The sequence below is a fragment of the Corvus cornix genome, chromosome 4 (genome assembly GCF_000738735.6).
Source record: "Corvus cornix cornix isolate S_Up_H32 chromosome 4, ASM73873v5, whole genome shotgun sequence".
In the NCBI taxonomy this organism is placed as follows: domain Eukaryota; kingdom Metazoa; phylum Chordata; class Aves; order Passeriformes; family Corvidae; genus Corvus; species Corvus cornix.
Window position 1 is genome coordinate 35696542 of NC_046334.1, and position 22850 is coordinate 35719391.

The window sequence follows — 22850 nt, forward strand, 5'->3', positions numbered from 1 at the left end:
TGGGCAGCTCATCAGATAGCCCTGAAGGAGAGTTTAAATTTTAGTTAAGTCCAAAGAAAAATCAAACAAATGTTTTGTGCCTTGAAGCATATAGATAGAAAGAAATTTTATATATTGCATAAAGCAGATACAGATTCATATATGCTTTGCATAATTTAATAAGTTAATCTTCTGCTTAGCTGACAAAGGGAATGCCAGCAAGCCTGACACCACAGCTTTTTTCACCACCCTAGCAGTAGATGGAGGCACTTTGGATGCACTGTGATGTGAAGTGTTCTTTCCTGGGAGCATCCTTAGTGGTCACAGTTCCTAAGAGTCCCAATCTTAGGAACAGTGGATTTTGGTCTTTAAACATAAATTTATAATAAGAGTTATGATTACATTTACAGTTGTAATTTCCACTTTAATTTCTTTTCTGCCTTGATTCATCTTATAAATTCTAGGTAAAGCTTCCACATTGGGAAAGATCATCAAAGCATGTGCTTTGATGCAGGTGACCCCCATCATAATGGCCTTCTTAAATTGGGACCGGTTGTCCCAGCTTCACACCAGATTATCAGCAAAGTATACAATTTCTGCCTTAGGCTTTCTTACCAAGAATTGTCCTTTAATTTAATTTAGCATTATCAGCTCATGACATGGTATTCCAGAGAGAAATGTCATGTTTTAGACACAAGCTGTGATTTTTAAAAATATTATTTGTCTTGCCTTTTTCTATATTCAACAGCAGAGATAAAACTGCATCAAAATAATGTGGGTTTGTTTTTTTTTTTTCATTGCAACTGGTCAAATTAGAAAGGTTACTGAGGCACTTACAGCAGAAGGATATTTCAGGAAAAGGAAATTTCCTTTTTCTATTATTTTTCATAGAGACAACTTTCTCTGAAGTGTTATTAGAGGTGAAGAAAGAAAAAGAATTGGAAGGAACTGAAATTCTTCTGGAAAGCAGTTTCTAAGTTACTGTGGAGGAAGGGTTTTTGAAGCCTCCCACAAAATTGAAGTTTCTCTCCAAAAGTTGTGTCTGCTCATTCAGATTTGAGAAAACTGAGATATGCCTGAAACCTTGAAATCTTAAAAGAAGAGAAGATGTTTTATTTTCTCAGCACAGAGAAAAGCTATAGATGTTTCACAGAGATATAAAGGGGGAAAAGAATATTCTGAGACTGAGGCAATTTAATCAATATATTCTCTAAGGGAAATTACAAAGTGATTAAGAACGTTAAGCAGACCCAGGGCATACAGCCAGGGATTTATCTCCTCTAATAAGTAAGACAAGAGAAGGGGCTATTGCAACGATATTATTCAAAGTTTCACTGAATGCAGGTATTATTGGAACATTTGGCCTGACCTTTATAGTAACTGGTCCTTCTCTTTCGCCAAGATACCCTGTACTGAATCAAAAAAATATTCCTGAATAAAGCATGTCTCCCAGAAAAACAGCAGGTGTGTCCCAATCCTATTAATTAAAGCATGGTAATGCTTAATCCCACTCATTGTTGAAAATGCATGTACTTTCTCATATGAGTTTCTGTGATTTTAGATTTCCAGTGCCTATTTCTTAATCTTGTCCTTTTTAAGTGTCATGCAGTGTTTTCACCCTGTGAAGATACTTAAGCACTACTTGAATTACCACTACTGCTGGTGGGGGCAAATGGGAAAAAACCAGCAGTTGCAAGGTCACTCACTGCAAGGTGTTAGTTTGCCATGTCCACTAGAAAATACACCTAATTACTCACCAATACATTTGTTGTGGTGACATTTAAATCTTCTTACTAACATTAGTTAAGCCCATTCTACCATGCATTTTTCATAATGCCTCTAAATTCCTTTATCAGATATCTGTATCCTGTATATGTTAAGTTTATATTAATTTATCTTCTGTTTCCCTCTCACTTTTTTCTTATACTGTTAAGTACTGTCCTCACGTTGTGCTGGACCAGGACACACTTTGGATGTCATTCTCACCTCGATATTGTTACCACATGATTCTTGCTGTCTAGCAGCCATCTTATTTTAAAACAGTTTCCAAATTTCTTTTGACATCTTTCTCTTTAAATATTGTTCTCTAACTCATTTGACTTACCATGACCTTATTTTGGGGGAAATCACTCCTTTGGAAATCTGTGTATTAACATAATTCTTAGTGTCTGGGACTATATTCTTTTTCCTTATGGAGAAATAGGTGGGCAGCTGCATTATTACTGTTGGTCTGTAGGGTTCAAAAAAATATCCACTTCTGTTATTATTAATCTTTAGTCAACATAATGATGTCCAAATTATAATAGAATTGCAGTTAAAACAATGTCTCTTGAGCTCGAACGTTATAGTTTTTTATTTAGCATTGCTATAATTGTCCTGTTTGCTATCCTACATGCTTTAATCAAACTATTTCCCAAAATCCAATTTTACTTTATGCACGTCAGAAAAACAGTTAAGAATTACTTTATCTTGGTACTGTTTTCAATTATTTTTATCATCGTTCTTAATTACCACGGTTTCCTATAAATGTTTTTTAAAACTCTGTATCTTCAGTGATTCATATGCATTAAGGTTTTGCACTATCAGTACGTGATTTAGGTACAGGTTTTTCACGTACAGAGGGAGTCCCTCTTTTTTTACCACCTTCTTTGTCTTGGTTAGCAGCATTTCGGTGACTTTTTAACATCGCACTAATCTGACTTGTTCTCACAGATTTCGGGCAACTCCTTGGCTCTTCTCATGAGTCATAACAATACTTTTCCTTAGCAAAACGACTGGCAATGGATCCATAGGCAGTTTTATATTCTTTGTCAGCTCAGCTGAACTTGTTTGCAATATGCTGAGTAGATGTTTGCATGACAGTTGTCATCTCAGCACCCTTTTCTCCCTGTTTCTGATACAACAGCCTCCTTGAGATCCAGCTAGTCTCTGAGACCACTGGTTCATAATCATAATCAGTGGAAATGCAGCCTGATCTCATTGGCTAGCCTCCTTCCTTATGGGGATGTGGCACACTCTTTTGCAAAAACAAATCTTACACTTTGCACCAGTTATGCAAATAGTAGCATGTGTGTAGCACTCACAATAACGAATCGTGCTGCAATAAAAACTTTGCTAATATCCTGAAATCTTCTGCTATTGAAGTGGACTCTGGCAAAAGTATGTCATTAGAGGCAGCATACAATTTTAGAATCTCATGCAATTTAGCATTGCATTTTTACTTTTGCTGTAGGCAATTAGCACAGTATCTTGTACTTACTCCCGCCAGCCTTCACTCTCTCCTTAGCTGTAGCAATGCTTCCAGCTTTTTATCTCCCACCTCTGAAATACTGCGTAAGTAGATGCATCTCTTAACTGAAGGGCTTGCAAATTAGAAAGGTATCTTTCAGTTCAAACAGTACTTCTCAAGATTGATCTTACTTCAGAGCTTACTTAACCTCTAACACTAAGACAAATGGAAATTCACTACTAACTTGCAATGTATGTTTCAACGGCTAGCGTTCCCTCAAAATTAAATGAATGTTTTCAATGAATGGAGATGGACTGGGTATGATAGACCAACAGCTGTGTATGAAAATGTACTCTGTTAACATTCTGTATCTACCTCTGAATAGCAAGCACCCGTTCCAAAACGGGTACAGGATGTGCATGCCCATTGCATATGCAACATAAAACTGGATATTCTCCCTAATTGCTAGGATACTGAATGACTGGCACACACACAAACAAACACAACCCGTTTTAATAGCTCATTTGCTTTTATAAGTATTTTTAAAGGTCATAGCCCTGAAAATTCTATCTCCAGAAAGTAGCAGAAGTGACACGCTGTTGCCACTCTTAAATGAGAAATAAATGTCATTGCTAGAGTGTTAATTACCAATGAGGATACTGTCAGAGAAACATGGGAGGATGCTGTTAATTCTTTACATCAGCCAGGCAAAACCTGGGCAATGTCAAAGGAATCTTCTGAATCTTCTCCAGATATTACTAGGAATTGAAACCTGGGCTCCTCAACTGAGTGTGCTCTGTGCTTGCTTCAGAACAATAAGTAACCCACTGTAGCCAGAAAGAAGTGAGTTCTTCTGATAACATAATTTTTATAAATTTTCAAAGTGAAGGTTCACAAAGCCATAAAAGTGTACGGCCCTGTGCAACAAGAAGCAGCCCTCTCTCTCAAATGCTTTTAATTGGTTTAAGAGACTGTCCTCCTATGCCTGCACTAAATAGGTTGAACTGTCTGTGACACTCAGTGGTTTGTCCAGATTAGTAACTTGGCATCTGAACTCTGTTCCCACTAATTCAAAAGCAATGTAGTAAACTGCTAGGGCATTTTCTTTTGGGCATCCCAAATGTGACATGAAGAAATGCATTAGGAATCACCTATTCTCCTTCTAAGGATGATCTATCCTGAACTGGACATGGGGAGCAGATTCAAGCTTCACTCATGACCTTAGTTTTGATGCTTTTTTATTTTTCTTTAAATAACTGTACATCACTAATACAAAAACAACCTATAATTGTTTTAATTTTGTCATTATTTTTTGCTCATATTATTTTAATGTGTATCTGAACACTAAAGTCTATAACACTTAAAAAGTAATAATTTCAAAGAACAAAACAGCTTTCAGTTTTGAAAATGAGATTAATGCTTCAGTAAAAACTGATGTATATGGTTCTTTGTATTTTAAAATATGCTTGTGAATAGGAAAAAAAAAATTGCTTTACGAAGCTAATTTTGGGATGATACTTTAGTAAATGAATGACTTATGCACTTCATCTCAATTAAGATGTTTTATACTGAATGATAATTTTCTTTGGCATAGGAAGGTATTTATCTAAAATCAAAGATGCTGATTGTCCCCAGGACACTTGATTATAGTCTGAAATCTTTGTGGAATGGCTTTGTTTGTATTATTTCTTTTCTGAAATGGAAATTTCCCCCTTGCTGTGACATACTTATGATATAATCTACACTCAGCAGCAATGAAACTTGATGACTGGCACTCTACAAAAACAACTAGCTATTTCAGTTAATGAAACAGACTTCCTGACACACTTCAGTTGCAGCTTAGTTTAAGAAATCGCTTTTCTGTAGGGTATACTGGAACTAAGTTACCCTGTAGGAAGCTGGATGCTCTCACACTTACATTACGTTTCTGATTCTCTCTCAGCAGTAAGTGCAAAGCTCATGCTTTTGGCTCCACCATGGAGCTACCAATTGTAACTGCAACTGCACTGTTGACACTCATCATACCACTTGAATCTTAAACTTAAATGTCTTTGTATTACTATCTCTACCCTACCTATGTATAGTATAACTTCAGAGTCACAAGATTTTAAAGCACATGATGCTTTACTGAGAAATACTTACTAAGAGTAGAAAGGCTGCTAAGCTATCAAAAGTTATGTTTGCAAGTTAATGCATTTTCAAGACATTATTTAGAAATACAAACATGACCAAAAAAAAATCTTTTAAATTATCAGTGAAGAAGCTGTTTTAGTACATTCCTATTCATCAAACAGCTCTAACTTTCTAAAGTTCTTTAACCGCACCATCACTTTCCTATGCTTATGAACTTTTGCTAGTCACAAAAATATGATTGCTTACTAATCTGTCTCAGTATATATATATCAAAACTGTAGAATTCTGGTCTGCTTTGGTGAAGATTTTTCTTGTTTCCCTCTTGAAAGCTTTTATATATGATTTATTTAATGTTTCATACTGTGTTGTTTCCACATTAGCCACAGCTATTAAATTCTATTGCTATCTTCCACAAAGGGAAGTCCTTCCTCCCATGCCTTTAAGAAAAATACCTTTGAAAAATAACCTTTAATGCAATTTGAAATACAACAAAATGATCACACGTACTGACATGCCGCATACTACTCATCCCCTAGTATTCCCTCAAACGAGGACACAGCACAGTTCACATTGTTAGGCTCACTGTATCTGAGACAGAGGCAACTGAGACAGCAGTTATTAGCCTTAGGACATGCTTTGTGTGTATGGGAAGGATTCATCAGTTGTTCTACCTGATACAGATTTGGGTGTGGACTAACTAAGGAGGATTACGAACCAAGCCTGCCCATGATCACCATATTTCAAAACAGATTCTTCTGCTCCAAAATATTGGCAACTCATGCATGAGTCACTTTATGAAGTTCAATTTTTCAGAACTTGAAGCATTTTGTGACTATGTCATATGAATAAAATAGAAGTATGTAAAGTCTAGTTTCACCTTACTTCAGTCACCCTCTTTCTAAAGTAGGCTCTCTGAGAGATCATTTTCTGAAACTTACTGGCAAGCAGTGTTTTGCTGAACTTTAGTGGAGCTTTGGCCATGCATAGTGTCTGACATTCCAGCCATGATAAAACACAGTATTTGAGACCTTTTTAAACTGGGAACTTTATGAGGTGGATTCCTACCAAAAGTAGAATTTTCATGTTTGAATTTATCATGATATACACTGAGGAACTTTGACACTTTACAACTTAGCATCAGTGTCCTTCTACAGTGACACTGACCAAAACTACTCAGGCTGTGGATGCAGCTTTCCTGGTTCAGAAATAAGCAAACAAACTAACATCTAAAGAGCTATTTTGTCTTCTGATTCTGGACCTTTGATCTGAATCAGCTAGAGACGAAATAGTAGACTTGTGTGACTCAGTACATAGTAAGTGACCCAAAAAGAAGAAGCAGCATTGTTTCTTCCCTTAAAAGGCACTTTGACCCTTGGTTCAATAGGGTTTCAGTTGGGCAGAAAAAATACTTCTTTCTGTGCTATACCTGCTCCCCCTTCTTTTCATTTAGCAGCTGATTTGTCAAAGGGACTAAGCCATCACAACTTTGAATTGTAAGAATTCTCAAAAGGATCCAGTTTAGAAATACTAATTCTTAAAAGAACAATTGGAAAACTAGGTAAGAAAGTACTCCTGGCTCTTGAAGGGCAATACAGAATTTGGAGACTTTCAGACAGAGATGAGAGTAGCATTAATCAAACAGCTGCAACAAGTTTTAAATAAAATTAAGTTGCTTTCCTCTAATTCTTGATGAAATTTTAGTCTAATAGCCAAATTTTCAGTCCCAATTTTCATGATTTTTTTTTTCTGGACATTTTATATATGATATTTTCCCAAACTACACTCCACTCAGTTTCGCTTTTATTATTCAAGTCCCCAAGTTATTCTATTTTTTCCTATATGCCTAAACTTCTCCTTTATTTCTGATGACTCTCAAAATGTCATTTGCATATACCTCTTTTTGTGCCAAGATTTAACATCATATTCAGCAGCATTTTTACCACAACTGATGCTTGATCAGCCTCTACAAGAGCTGAATTTTACACAGTGAAGATAGGTTTATGAAAAAAAAAAAAAAAGGAAATTTATATCTCAATTATAATCTGAAATAGGGCATACCCCCTAAAGATGTAAGTATATTTCTCAGTTACCTTGATAGAATACAGTCAGAGGTTCAAGAATAGAGATAAAGGAAAAACAAAATGCCAAACAACTCATGCCAGTAATAAAAAGTGCTTCTAAATAGAGGCCTATATACAGTTGGCTCCCCTTTTCTTTCACAAAAACATTTCATATGGGATATGGGTGAAATTTTTTTGAATAAACTATTGACCAACACCACACTGACCAATGACTGACTGATACCATGAAGATTTTTTGCCTTTTCTTTTATACTGCTGTTATACCTTTTTTACAACTTCTGTATTCTTAGTGCTTTTAGCCTACATTCTTGGACTTGTTTGTCAAGCTAAGAGACTAAACATTTTAGAAGCTTCGTAGCTAGGGATCAGTGCGCCCCAGACCCCAAGGTCCTCTCCAGAACACATTCTGTAAACCAAGATAGAACCATCCAGGGCAAGGCTCCTTGGGGAGGGGGGCTCACTTGAGCCTCTCATTGGGGAATCTTTGATAGATATGCTAATTAGTAAAACCTATAATGTTATACCAGATCTTTTGGGGTGGGCATTCTTTTTGTGGGGTGCATTTCGATGCATATGACCTGGATGTGTGCACCTAAGGATCCTTAAAATAAATACCAAGGTAAAATCCCTTTTCCCCTTCTATCCATGCATGACTCTTGATTTTAAGACCAGGAAAAGGCATCATGACATAGTGTTACATTATTAATAATAAAACTAGGTAAGCTTGAGGTAAGCTTTCCTTTCTTGGAATTATTTTCCCCTTGTCTTCTGCACTGACAAACAGGTAGGTGTAGTCTTTCTGAAAATTAGGTAGTATAGATGTGCCTCTATAATGATATTTATGCAATTATTTTTGTTAAACCTACCAAGAAAATCACTCACAGCAGCAAAAGCACTTTTTCTACATGCTGTCTGTGAGCATCTCCCCCAAAACATACGTCTCTGCTATGATTTTTTTATACTTTTCAAGGTGTTCAAAAACTGTGATAAAGTAGCTTTTTAAGTGCAGATGAATCAAGATGGCCAAAAACTATGTATTAAAAGTCGTTGGAACACAGGTACAGAAGAATCTTTCGTGTGAAAGCAGGGGTGATGGTTACAAACCAGACTTGTGTGAAAACAGGTCCTTAGTTGCAGTGGCCTCGGTCAGCAATTACATGGTAACAGCAATAAGCAGGTTCATTGACTCACACAAAATGGCAGTTCCATCCTCACTCAAAACCACACATAAGCAGTGCTTAGAAAACTCTTTAAACACTGAGAGATTCCCCCCCCTCCCCCCTTTATCATCAATAAAATTTGTGTCTCTCTGCAAGATATAAGAGTATGTGTCATTGTTATTCATGGAAACTGTCAGGCTTTTTAACTCTGCTGAGAAACAAGAAGAGTGAATGACAGATGGGGCCCGCTCTCTTGGCAAGGAAGTTCTCTGCTAGCAGAATGCCATACTATGAGTCCTGAAAGAGAGAAGAGATGACAATTTAACTTGTTCTTATACATAACCGCCATCTGAAGAGAGGCATTTCATGTGAAGTAGCCTGATTTGTCATATTAACTCCTATATATATAGGCTGATGCTGTCTTCAGTCTTAGCCTTAGATGCCAAATGGTCTTTAAAAGCTCGAAACATTTATATTAGGTGTAATACCACGAATGAAAGCTGCTTTTCCCAAAGGCTGGAAAGCATTAACTCAAGTGTGGAACCTTGAGAACATGAGCCTGAAGATTTTATAAGAAACTTCAATAGTCGTACCTATTGCTGAGGTGTTCAAACTGTAGTGACTCTTTATCTTGCTTAGTATGATATGCTTTCCCATGCTTATTATATGCTCTTCGGGTCAGAAACATGAATCAAGGGTAATAAACTCCAATATTACACATGTACATTCACCATGTGCCAAGGTCCTCAATGCAAGGTCGTGCAAAGCACGGGAAGGATATAAGTGAAAACTCCTCAACTAAGCATGTGTGTGTGGGAAAACAGGTGGGCAGGAGAAGAAGGCTGATGGCTGAAAGGAAAAACTGAAAAATAAAATTAATTTTGGGGAGCAAAAGCCCTCGTATTCATCAAAATGGAGTACTTTCTTTGAACTTTGTTTAAAAAGGTCTTAAGGTTTTTTGCCATTTCAAATTTTAAAAGTTCCTTTACAATGTTCATATTTTAGTTTTTTGTTTTCAGTTTGGTGGAGTGGGGTTTCTGTTGTTTTTTGTTTTTAACCAATCCATTTCCTTCCACATGAACTCAAATTCAGAATTATTTCCCCATTGGGTAGAATCTATAATTGCAACAGAAAGTTTCTTCTTTTTTTTTTTTCCTTTCTCCTCTAGTATGTATGAAATTGCAGATGTATGTACTTGGAAAAAGTTCTAGAGATTTTAGGATTTACTACTTGACAGACTTCATTAATAACTTCATAAAGAGCTCTTAATATTAGCTATTCTTAAATTTACCGTTAACTTCAGAATGAATGTTTTTTGAAAATCCATTTGGCTCTATTCTTAGCTATTTTTTATACTTGAACATGTAATGATTGTTTTGATATTGGACTAAAGGACTAAAATTAGCTCCCCAAGGTATGAAGGGTCTTCAGTATCTTAGTTATAAAAAAATGTTTCTTCTAAGTAATGAGGTGGGGAATTTTCTGAATTACATTTATTAGGATGGGACAATACCATGGAAATATGTCTCTCTTTCAGAATGTTAGCTTTTAAAAAAAAATAAGTTTGCCAAGCCATACAAACAAGTACTGGTTTTTTACCTTTAGCCTGATTAACCTCTCATTTGCTCCTGATTGCTGTAGCTAAAACGAAGGTGTTCTTGCTGTCACTTTTAGTAAAAACCTCAAGCCATATGAATGTGTTCAAGAGCTGTAACTCTGAAGTGATAGGACCAGACAAAATGCTTATTGATTTACATTGCAGCAGAGGATGTTATTGGCTTTCCCTATGTACATTTCAGTGTTGTCTATGCACTATCAGCTCTCAAGTAAAGTTACTGCAGTTCCAGCAGCTGGTGCTGCTTCCGATCTTACGGAGGCAAAAATTTTCTCTGCCCTCAGTTTCTTCATAGTTATTAGCTAGTCTTTTATTCAGCTTATGAGAACACTCCCCCCACCAAAAAAAACCCACAAAAAATTACCCCCCCCCCAGATTATTTAAATTTAGGACCACTTAGATACATGTAACATTTTTTTTTACATCTGATAGTCATTAATACTGTATTTTCTCACCTTTGAGCTAATATGAAACTCATTGAAATTAAACCATTTTGTTAAAAATTTTTTAGCAGCTTTTGATTAAACTCTTTGGCTAGTTTCACCCTTACTTCCTTCATAATATTCGGTGATGTCTGTATCTCTTCTGTTTGATCCTTTAATGTATTCTGAGTCCTACTACAGTGGAATATCCTATGAACCTGAATGGAGTCTGAGACTGAAAAGACAGCTTGTGATGTCTGAATTGCAATATCTGAAAAAGCCTTCCAGTTCTTTTGATGGCTATTCTGAAATATGAATAACAACTTCCATGAGAAATACAAAATATATGGTTAGTAAGACCATAGATCAACCTGACAGTAGCTATTGGTAATAAAGGTACTAGTAAGCATTTTTTCTGAGTGGCATTCTAGTCCTTTATGTTCTGCCTTGGCTTATCTCTCCTTTTCAGCATTTGCATGAAAAATGTCAAAGATGTTAATCACAGAAAAGCAGAAAAAGCTTACTAATATCCCTTACAAAAATACTTTCTAATATAAAGTACTTATCTTGAGCCTTGTTTCTTTCAGCATTTATTTTCTTACTTGAATATGGTGGAATCAATATTGCAAATCACATTCACACAGCTCATCAGAAATCACTGGATTTGGTGATTATAATTTTAAATAAAATGAAATTTTCTCCTTAATGATGGAGCACTACGCAGTCATTAGAACACAGGTTATGTAATTGCTGGGTTGCACCCAAAATGAAAGACCATCATCTTGCTTTCTGTGCCATCTATTATGCCTTTCTACAGTATATGATGGAATTCAATGAACTAATGTTGTAGAAATGTGCTGCTTCTTATTTGCCTCATGTTTTTATATACATGTATAGTAGAAATTTGCAGTGATGGAACTAGAGCTGTCAGCATTATGATCTTCATTTAAATTCTCTTTGACAGTTTCTTCATCTACAAATGCAGAAAGTATTTATACAGCATTCATTGTCCTAGGTATAATTCACAGGAATTGTCAACCATTGGTAAGGTAGGGAAATACTACATGTCATTTTGAACTCTAAGTAGCAAACCAACATTTTAGTGTGCCCACTTCTCAAGCTGTTGAGCTCTGTCTTCAGCTCTGGCACAATAGGGAGAGAAAAAGATGCAGGCCATTACAGTGTTTGAGGTGACATGAGGTCTCTGTGCAAGTCACTAAAGTGATTTTTTTCAGGCCTCAAAGACATGTAATGTACCCTAGGGAATGGCAGGAACATGACAGGGGTTTGGGGTCCGTGATGCTCAGCAAACTGGGAGTGCTTGAGGATGACAGAGGTATGAACAACCTGGTGCCGTCTCACCCACTCATCCTTACATATTTTTAACTGAAATAAATGATTCCCAGTGCAGGACCCAGGGTTTGTCCAGCCCAGCATCAGCCCAAAACAAAACAGAAGGCAAATGAGCAACTAAGAAATGTGGAGCTCCCTCTAGCCCATTCTGCTCTCCTATTTATCAGTGTAGACCTCTCCAAAGCTTGTTGGTGATGGCTCTAGTGAAAAATCGGAACTGAAGATGACATCTGTTACCTTTTTGTATATTCTGCATATTGGTGAGATGAGATTCAGTCTTGTTAAGGAAGCTTTGCAGAATTTACTGTTTTATTTCCAGTAATACGATGTTATTTTAGATCCAGCCTGGATCAGTTAGTGTGATAAAACTGTGAAGGCTCTGTGTGTTATCAGACAAAGGAGAATCCTGTGTGTTAAAACAGTAAAGTTGATGTGAGGCCTTACTAGATACTTGGAAAATGTATAGCAAGGATTCTGACATGGGACAGCAAGAAGACCAAAAAGGAGGGCTGGTCTTCAGAAAACCAAAATGCTTTTCCTAACTATCACGGAGCTGAGATTTTTCTGTTCTTGTAAAGCTAATGCTTCTGTTTGTTGAAAAAGATGATCTAAAAGAAGATAACTTTTTCTCATCCAAAATTCTGCAAATGCCATGTTCCTGTACCATATTTAGGTCCAAATTACTGTGGATTTGTGTGAAAGGAAGAATGAGCAACTATTTTTCCTGACATCAGTGTTTTATGATTACTGAGCTATTTAGAAATATTTGACATTGTACTGATTTTCTCTCCCAAAATAAACTTTTCTGATTACCCTTGCATTTCAGTGATTTCTTTTGTGAAGTAGTGAATCTGCAGCTTGTGAGGTAACTGCCAAAAAGTCTGATCCATCAGCATTTTTGTTTGCTTTCTTGAGTTTCTAGTGGCACAGCAACAATGAAGAAGCAATCATCCATCATCCAGCTAGTCAAACAGAACAAAGTTCTGAAAGTGGAAATAATTCATGGTGTTGTCATTATGCATTTAAATTCTATGTGACTTTTACTGGAGTTTTTCTTCAGAATTTTAACCAAACTTTATAATTCTGGAATAGGAATGATGCTATTTTCTAAATGCCAAAGGTTTGGGGGTGGGATGGGACACACAACTTCCCCAATAATATTTTCATATAATTTAGGTTTTTTATTTTTATAAAACTTTTTTTTTAAGGTAATGGACTTTAAGAGTACTACGACTAGAAAATTTCCACTAGTTAATAAGAAGCCGTCTTCAGATTTACATATGCTTCAATTTTAATAAATGTTTTTAGTATACTTTTCAAGTAAATTTTCTGTCTCTATGCAATAATGACAAACCTAGTAACTCAAAATACAAAAGCCAAAATCCAAAAATCTTGATAAAAGGAACTTCTCTCGAATTTGCTCTGGGAACTGAATTTCTTGATTTCCTATATGCATAGGAGGGTTCCTTGCTTTCCCTTTCAGCTGAAATTCTCAGTTGACTTTGAGAGCAAGAGTTTGATTCCAAGAAAACCCCAACAAATGAGAATTACAAAACATATTCCCACAGTTAGCAGCAGTACAAATATGTGATGAGGATTTTGAAACTTGATGACAAAACTGGAGACAGAGGAGGACCAAATGACTTAGAAAGAGAAAGTCAATAAAAAAATGTTATATGCATTGTTACTAATAGCCAGAGTCTACATATAAAAGAGCATTTCATTTTTTGGGGTGAATATGTTGAAAATTTTCTCTTCAGAATATATTGAAAATAAAGGTTCTCTGTGGGAGTCTGGAGGATCTCGAATTTTGAACTTTTGTAAGAGTACTTTTGTTTCATGTCGAATTTCCATTTCTACTATGCTATCAGCATCATGGCTTTCTCTTGAGGTTTAAGTGATCTTAAGACAAGTGATGGAGAGAGAGGGTGTGAGGTGCTCTGAGAGACCCTTGGATGTCTGAGGATGAAAACCAGGTGTGATAAAGCACATCAGCCCCCTAAATACCAGAATCGCCAATTGTTTGCAACTCTGTTTCAGATCAGAGTTGTATTAGCAAAAGGACAGATCCCCTTGCCCTTCTTCCTGCCTTTGAGGATGGTTTGCAATGCTCTCTCCCACTAAGCAGATTGAAAAAAATCATGGGAACAGATCTGATCATTTTACATCCTGAGTTACCTGGAGGTAAATACTATAATGAAAGCAAACTCCCACTCCATTACCTTTAGACACTCTTTTTATATGGCAATATTATAGATGGTTAATCATCATTTTACTAGATTCATCCTCTGCTTAGAGCACATCAACCTCTGATGTTTGTAACAGTGAATGTGAAGGTGGGTACTTGTCTTTCATGTGAGGGCAGAGTTTTGCTTCTGCAATAAATGCACTGAATAGTGGATTTCCTGCATGAGGAGAATTGATTAGCCGTGAGCTGGAGTCTCTTTCGAGTAATTCTAAACATAAAGAGTTTTCTGTGATCTCAGAAAATTTACCTTGGAGGACTTCAGCTTTTCGGTTGGAAATGCATGGCTGAACAGCTTTGTAGTTCTTATCTCTGTTAAGGTATTTTACACTCTTATTTTCCACCCTAGGTCATATCAGAAATCTTGGCAGAAGTTTTGTCTTAGGTGAACATGGAAGAGGGAAAATGAAAATATGTCCCCAATACACTAAGTTGTGGAGCCAACATGTGCATGGTTTCAGGATGCAGCTCTTTCATTATTTATCATTTATAGCTTGAGATTTCAAACATCAAATACTTGAAGGTTTGAACATATTCCCATGAAGAAACTGTATATTCTGCAGCTCCACTGCAAGTTCTTCTAGGGCAAGCATAAGTTATTGCCGCATGTCTTGTTGTATATTTCCAGCTTTTAACTCACACAACAGTGATGTTTTCTTTTTCCTTCCTTCAACTAGCTTAGTGCTTTAAAAATTCAGCACTGCCTAATAGGGCTAGGTGGCTTAAGACTATGTGAAAAAATATTTGCTGTAAAATATGCCTTTAATTCTTTACAAAGCAGACATGAATTTTCCAGTTGTGGCCCATGACCCTTACTACAAAATTTTTCTCAGGATTCAGGAAATTAAATTGAATTTCATCTCTCGAGAGTCAATGTCTGCATTCACTTCAACCTTCAGAGGCAGACATAACTGGCAAGCTGTGGAATTCCAGATGCAACCTCTCCTAAATCTTTCCTGCCAGTAGTCTTACTTTTTCTACACAATTATTATATGATCTCATAGCAATCATTTCTATACTTAGGATGGTTTTAGCTATTATGCTTTTTGCACTGAGTGGAAGAACATCAGGGCTGAATGTCTTCAGACAAAAAGGCAGCTGAATCAAAATTTCCAATATGCTTGGTAAATTTCCTAACTCTGGATGATGAACTAAAAAAGTAAGTGGAATTTCTGACAAGACCAATGCCCTTAGGTTTTTTGAGTATTTTAATCTTTGGATGGATTCATCTCTTGAATATAAACCCAAAGTTTTAAAATTCAGTTAAACCGAATAATTTGTTCGTTAGATGCAACAATAAAAAAGTGTAAATGCTTGCATAGACTTTTTGGTGACTTTGTGTAACATTGTTATAGCCTGGCAGGGGTGAAAAGGAACCAATGAATCCTTTATCACCAAGACAATAGAACAAGCCTTGCACATGACAATCTTCTAAGCAAGATTAGTTTACTTAGGTATGTCAAGTTGTCTGGAAACTACAGAGAGAGTAAAGTATCCATGGCATTCCCTTAAATGTAGGAACATACATTTTACAGAGCTCTGTGAGGAACTAAAGTTCTTGCTAACAGTCTGGATTGCAGAATTGAACAAATTTTGTACATTTGTATATGACAGGAAGATCGGCTTAAATTCAAAGTGTTTTTGACCAACTGGATAAATATTTTGGAAAAAAAAGTTATATTCAATAGAGACAGTACAAAAGGGAGAAATACTCAGTCATAGAAATATGAACAAAAGATTAGGTGATCTTGAGGGAAACAAAACCAACCAGAGCTTAAATTTTATCAAAAAGTGGTACTGCTGTTACAACCAAAGCTTGCATTCCATATGAAAACATGGAAAAAGAGTACACACTGTGACGTGCATGATTATCCTTCTTTCCTTATAAACAATTACAAGATCCCAAGTAGCTTATTTGCTCCAGCTTTGGACTTCAAATGAGATACAAATCAGTTGAAGACAGTCCTGATGAAGGCAAGAGCATACATCAGCTCTTGAGATGTCCTGGAGTGCCTAAAGAACAGTTTCTGGAAGTGGGCTTTACCTATGTAAAGACTGAAAGCAATACTCTGCTTGCTGTCCCTTTGGCAGCTAGTGTAATACTCTGGAATCACAGCAAGGAAGGTTCAGGTTGTACGTTAAGGAACAGTTTGACACACCAAGTCAAAACAGATTGCCTGAGGAGGCTGGAGTGGTGCTATCGCTGGAGGACTTCAGAATGGGTTAGACAAACACTTGTCAAGAATGGCACACATGTAGTTGATAGTACCTTGGGGCAGAGCCATGGAGGAGCTGACCTCACAAGGTCCCTTCCAGTCCTACTTTTACGTAAAGAGCATTATGCTATTTCCTCCCACCCCACCTTCATCGTTCAGAGTTTCCCTGTTCTGCTTTCAAGCTTTCCCTTATCGCCAGCTACTCCCCTAAAAACAACCTTTCTACTGCCCCTTTTACTATTTTATGCATATGTAAAAACTGGTTTTTTGAACAAGACAGTTCTGTGGATGGACAAGACTGATCTCATCCATGGAAAAGGACGGGACTATTTCTCACCATTTGTAGCTATGTACTGTGGTTACAGAAAGAAAATTCTTACTGCAGGATTAAGACCTAGACATTCAGAAATATTTTAGTCACCAACAGAAACAGGAACTGTGGCTGAAGTGACAGCTTTCTGTATGCAGGGCGGAAAAAAAGGAAGGGGTAGTTTTATTTTTCAGTCTTCATTCTGGACACACCAACATTACGTGTTTGGTACACATTTTCCCACTGTTTGATGTGACAAAGCTGAAAGGGCATTAGGTCCTAGTAAGTTTAACCTGAGCATCTTCCTGTTTTGCTGAGAGGAGTTAGTTTGAGAAGATAAGGTAATTGCACTGCGTAGTCAGAATGAGCAGCTGAACTCAGACCAGAAGTCCAAACGGGTCCGACTGCAACATGCTGGGTACAAATTGACAGCGCTTTGAACATCTCCCTCCCTCGGTGCTGCTACCGAAGTGGGGAGTGACCTCAGCCCCCGCGGTTCGGGGAAGGCTGCAGTTGCTCAGGTTGCGGCCGGGCGGGCTCGGGAAAGGCGGCGCTGCGAGGGGAGTCCGGGGACACCCCGGCAGGTGAGCGCCCCAGCACCACCTGGCGCAGCGAGCCGGGGGCCCGGGCAGGGAGCCGCCCGCGGGCTCTCCGCGCGGTTCCCCCCGCATTTCACGTAGCGCCGTGGAGGACGGACCGGAACGGGAATTGCAAGCCCCGTCCCCTATGCACGGCGGCGGCAGAACCAGCAGCAGCAGCACCGCCCGGCTCCGGCCCGCGGGCCCCGCACCGGGCTGTCGCTCACCGCCTCGCCCGCCGGGGGGAACGGCGCGGAGCCAGGGGATGGGATGAGGCGGCCGGGATGAGGGGGCGCGGTGGGGCGGGCCCGACACCGCCCGCCCCCGGCCCGGCCGGCGCACGTGGTGGCGGGGGGTGCGGGCCGCCCCTCCCTGCCCGCCTCCCCGGCGCGGAGGGACGCGTTGTGCCGCGGCGCCGGCATCAGCCTTCTTCTCCTGTTTTTTGGGGTTTTTTTTTGAACTCTTGCTTAGCAAATTGCGCGTGATGAGCTCATGATGCCGCGCCCCCCCGCCCGGGCCGGGGCAGGCAGGGGGACGTGAGGCGGGCGGGCGCGGCCAGCAGCGGGGGCTCCGCGCGGCCGGGAGGAGGGGGAGCTGTCGGTCCCACGCTGTTTACTGGACTCGGGTTGTGAGGCTTTTCCCTCCTTCTGTTTTTAAATATATATATATATGTATATTTATTTATTTATTTATTTTTTGCCCCTCTCCCGCTGTGTGGCGGGTTGTTTGCCGCTCTGTTCGCAGGTGGATCCATGAGCTCCCCCAAGAGCGGCACCGCCGCCGCGCAGCGCCGCGCCGGGGCGGGGGGAGCGGCCGCCAGGTTCGGCCCCGCTGCCGCTGCGGGGGGCGGCCCCGCCCGGGCTCCGGGTGGGCAGGCGTGAGGCGGGCGAAGTTTCTGCGCGGTGCCGGGCTCTTCCGAGGGACTGCGGGCAGGGAAGAACCTGGCCCCGCGGTGCTGCGGGAGTTGACACCGCCGCCGCCGCCAGCAGAGCAGCCCGGCTTTGGCCATGAAGAGGAAACAGAAGAGGTTTCTGCAAATGACGCTGCTCTTCACCGCGGCTCTGATTTTCCTGCCCGACATCGGCCTCTGGTCTCTCTACAAGGAGAAGCACCTGGTGAAGCCGCCCGAAGCCGCCGAACCGCAGGTAGGTGCGAAGCCGCCCGGGAGCACAGCCCCGCGCCGGGCGGAGGGAGGCAGCCGCCCCTCGGGGCACGGCCCCGGCTCTCGCCCCCTGCGGGGCTGCGGGGGGCCCGGCGCCGGCCGAGGGCGCGGAGCGGAGCGGGAGCGGCGGCACGTGTGCTTGTCCTACCGCCGCGCCGGAGAGAGAAAGTTGTGGGAGCATCTGAGTCTGCCGGGCTGGGCTTCCCCGGGAAGGGCAAGGGGTGAGCAGGCACAGAGGCCGCCTCTGAAATTAGGAGGACGTGGGATTTTGTGTGCTGCGTTGGTGACCTGAGGGTGATGCTGGGCTCTCATTTTCATTACAAGAAGTGGAGGTTTTACCGCAACTTTTGTTTGTCTGCCTGCCTGCAATACTTCTCGAACTGGTGTGTGGCTGTAGGTTCGCTGAAATTGCTTGGGGTCCGTGTAGATGTCTTACCACCGAGATTTTTTGTTTCCTTTTCTGTTGTAAATTCTACAGAAGTGACTGGCAGTGTTTTTTCTCTCTGAGTATTACTATTGTGACTTGATGCGGCGACGCTGTGTGTAACTGCTTGTCAGACTGATATCACAAAGAACTTTCAAATATTTTCAGCTTATAGTTTCCTTAATCGCTATTATTAATAAGAGCAGTTGACATAAGATGTTGTTTGCTTGAGTTATTCTTCAGCTTGCTGGGTTTATGTATGGCTCATAAATCACAGTATGACCTGCATTAAGTGAAGTTTAGTTTTAGGGAGTTGTTGTAATGCACTTCTTTATAACCCTGCCTGTAATTTACCAAAGTTTGTGTTTGTTCTGTTCAACAGTACAATGTTCCTACACTGTAATTGTCAGTATAATTTAAATGTAGCATGAATGTTTCATAGATTATCGGTAGAGAAATTACAGGATTGTATGATCTTTTAGCTTGTTTACCACTTACATTGCCTTAACGTTAGAGTGTATTAGATGGCATCATTTATCATTTTAGTCTATTAGTAGCCTTCATTTCAAGGGTCATCACCCATGTATGTAATGCACTTTCCACATACTAAACGTGTTTAAGTCAATGGCTTCAATTGGGCAATAACTTATTTGATTCTTTGTTAATAAGGGTATCCATTACAGGAGTTAGTCCTCCAAAGTATCATAACTTTCGCTAATGAAATATGCTGAATATTACTAGAGGAGGAAGTTAAGTGTAGCTTCTTAATTTGAAGCTTACTTTATGTTTCTGTGGGTTTTAAAATGCAGTTAGTTGTCAGGTGCTAAGATTTAGTTGGAAGTAATTTCTGCTGAAAGAAAATTATACATGATCATAAGTGTCTGTCATTAGTTTACAAGGTCCACACTGCAGTCTTTGTAGTTTCTAATTTACTTTGTGACTTAGGAAGGCTAAGGTATTCAATGCAAATAATGATTTCCATGTGCGCATGGCTCTTTAGAATACACATGCCTTGATGTAAGATGAAATTTCTAATGTTCAAGAGTGCACTCTAAGTAGAGCATGATTGAATAACACTGAAAGGGAGATAACTTTTTTTTTTAAGAAAAAAAAGGTTCTGGATAAAGTGATGTAAGAAATAAACAGCTAAGCATATGTGAAGGACTAGCGAGGCTTGCTAATGAGACCCCAGAAAATTTTACATTGTAAGTTTTCTGAAAAGGTCTTTTTACTAGCTTCCCTTTTTCTCCCCTTTTTTTTTCCCCCTTCCCTTTTCTCCCAGTCTGAATACTAATTGAGCAGTAAGGGGACTGTTTAATGGAAAAACAATAAAAATGAGCAGTGAAACTTTGAACCTTACAGTTGACTCTAATGTAATTCTGTTATCATTGTAAGTATTGAAATCATGTTGGCAATGTCATTACCCAGTAAGGATGGAAGGTTGAAGTACAGACAAGTAATGCAATTAGGGTACTTATGTCTTTTGATGTGCACATTATAACCCAAAATACTTACAAGGAACAGGGATTGAAATATGAGTTTGAGTTCAACTCCCTGAAATATAAAGAAAATTTTAAGACTTCTTTGCGACTGCCCTAGAAATGAGGTCATACTAGAAAAGACTGCATTAGAAATAGTATCATAGTAGAAATGTAGCTTCTTTTTCTCCTATTAAGTTAGTAGCAGATGCAAGAATTTAAACACTCAGCACAGTTATTCTTTGCCCTTGAGGTGTTCAATTTCTTGATACTTAGTGTGACTTGACACAAGTTTAGAGGTCAGTCCCACTGAAACTGCAGCAGACTTTTCTTATATATTCTAAGATCATGTTAGGTTACAAAGGTATGTGTGTAGAGTCAGCACATCATGCTAGTGACGTACAGTCGGACTGCTGTGGTGTGTCCTGACCACTGGAGAGAGCCAGAGTTGTCTGTGACTTCAATAATTTAGTTACAGGCTGAACTAGTTTTGCTCTCATGGGTAAAATGAGTGTCTAGTTGGTATTCTGACCTTGACAGTAATGTTTATAAATGTGGTGTCTTGTTTTAAGAACAGTTAAATTCATGTTATAGATCATCAGGTGGTTTTGAGGAGATGTCATGGTGAAATGATGTTTTGACTACTTATAAATTAGGCTTTCCCATTCATTGGTGAAACAAACATCCCCAAACTTCCCTGTGAATGAGGGCTCTGTCAGCCTCTCCCACCACCTCAGCTGCTTGCCACAGCACTGGAGTGAAGGAGGGATGGCAGTGTGATGGAGGAGGTATTGATCTCCTGACAGCAGTAAGCAGGGAAGCTGTTCAAAAGCAGTCCACAATGCAAAAACAGTCTGTTTCTATCAATGGTAGAACAGTGTCCCCTGGGGACTGTGTCATTTCCAGCGCCTAGAAGAGGCACTTGTGTTCTTTACTGCTATCTAGAAATTCTCATATGATGAACTAAGTTGACTTTATTTCCATGAAAATTGTGCTGCAATAAGTTACATAAGAATTTTTTTCATTGTGCAGATTCTGTCTCTGAACAGAGAAGCTCTTCTTTACAAAAAATTAAAAAATGAGAAAATGATACAACTATGATTTCAGACAACGTTAAAGATTTTGATCACTTTACATTAATTCTATAAAAATTATTAATCTCTATGAAACTTTGTTTCATATAAACTTTTTAAAGCTGTCATGTTTACACTTGAGAACTTGATAGGCTTGATTTTTATATTTTGCTTATTGTTATTTACTTTTGGTTTATCATATTATTTAAAGTGGAGCTTCAAGGGTAAAGGTATATATAAAGGTTCTGAATTATGTGGTGCAACAAGATTTCCATAAGATATAGTTTGTCATAAGTGGTAGACATGAGGAAAAAAAATATACTCAATTTCTAGTTTAATCTTTCTAAGACTGCCTTCCTTGCTATCCTGTGGGAATAAGGGAAATTGAATAGGGTATTTTTATTGCCTTTGTAAAAAAAAGTCTTAAAAATTCCTTTACACATTATTGTGTCCTTGAGTTTTGATTACAGTTTTTACAGTTAGTTTAACTTTAGAGGGTGAGTTTGTTTGTTTTTGTTTTGTCATTGAGATATTATGTATGTGATAAAAGTGTCTTGTCTGATCTTTTGATAAAATTCCAAGACTGGGTTCTTTGGATACGAAGTTATGCTGATAAAACTTTTAATTTCAGTTTTGTTTTCTGTGGAGGAAAAGCAACAATTTAGTGCAACGAGTAGGATGTAATCCTGGTCCAAACCTGATTATCTCATGCTATCTAAACTTAGTGCTCCTTTATTTGGCTACAGTAAGGCTTTACCTTTGTCTGTTCATACACTGTCAGTATATGAAGCATAACTTAATGTAAAAGTACCAAATTTCTTGCAGCAGTTTTCCAGTGTCTGTAATGTAGGTATTGTGATTTGTTTCTTTCTGTTCATATGGGAGGCCAGTGTGGGTGGTGACTGAAAGTCTAGTGAGCTAGCCCCTTATATATTTCAGCTTCATTTTGTATTTTTTTTCATTCATTTGTCACATCCCTGCTTCCTGGTGTCAAATCTCCTCACTTAAAATTGGATTGAACAGCAGCACCTCTTAGTCACAGATGCTCTGTAATACTTACAGGTGTATTACTGAAATGCTTTATGATGTGTAAAGTAAGGAAAGAAGGTGGATTTCTGGCTTCGTTTCACATATACACTGGGGCAGTGAGGTGCGCTGCTTTAACCTCCTGACTGAGGCACTTTTCCTGAGGAAACGAAACTGGTGATGATGTTGGCCCTTTTTTATTTTGATGTGTGCACAGTGTCCAGATCAAAGAGCAAAAGTGGTGCTGTGAGGGGGAAATGTTGTTCCGTGGGATAGTCATGGAACTCTCTTTCCATTGTCCTGTGAAGCCTGTACTTCTATCTGGTTAGCCCCAAGATTACACCTTTCCCATGGGATAGTGAGGTA

The 22850-nt window shown here is 39.0% G+C and overlaps 1 protein-coding gene across 4 annotated transcripts in view; it reads left to right on the top strand.

Annotated features, from left to right (window-relative positions):
• The first annotated feature begins 18232 nt into the window (after positions 1-18232).
• GALNTL6 (polypeptide N-acetylgalactosaminyltransferase like 6) overlaps positions 18233-22850 on the top strand; it is a 505353-nt gene continuing 500735 nt past the window's right edge. For all 4 annotated transcript variants that reach the window (XM_039551174.1, XM_039551173.1, XM_039551172.1 and 1 more), the window contains exon 1: positions 18233-18466. In XM_039551174.1, coding sequence (XP_039407108.1) covers positions 18329-18466 — 138 coding nt within the window. In that variant the 5' untranslated portion in view covers positions 18233-18328. The remainder of the gene's footprint in view (positions 18467-22850) is intronic.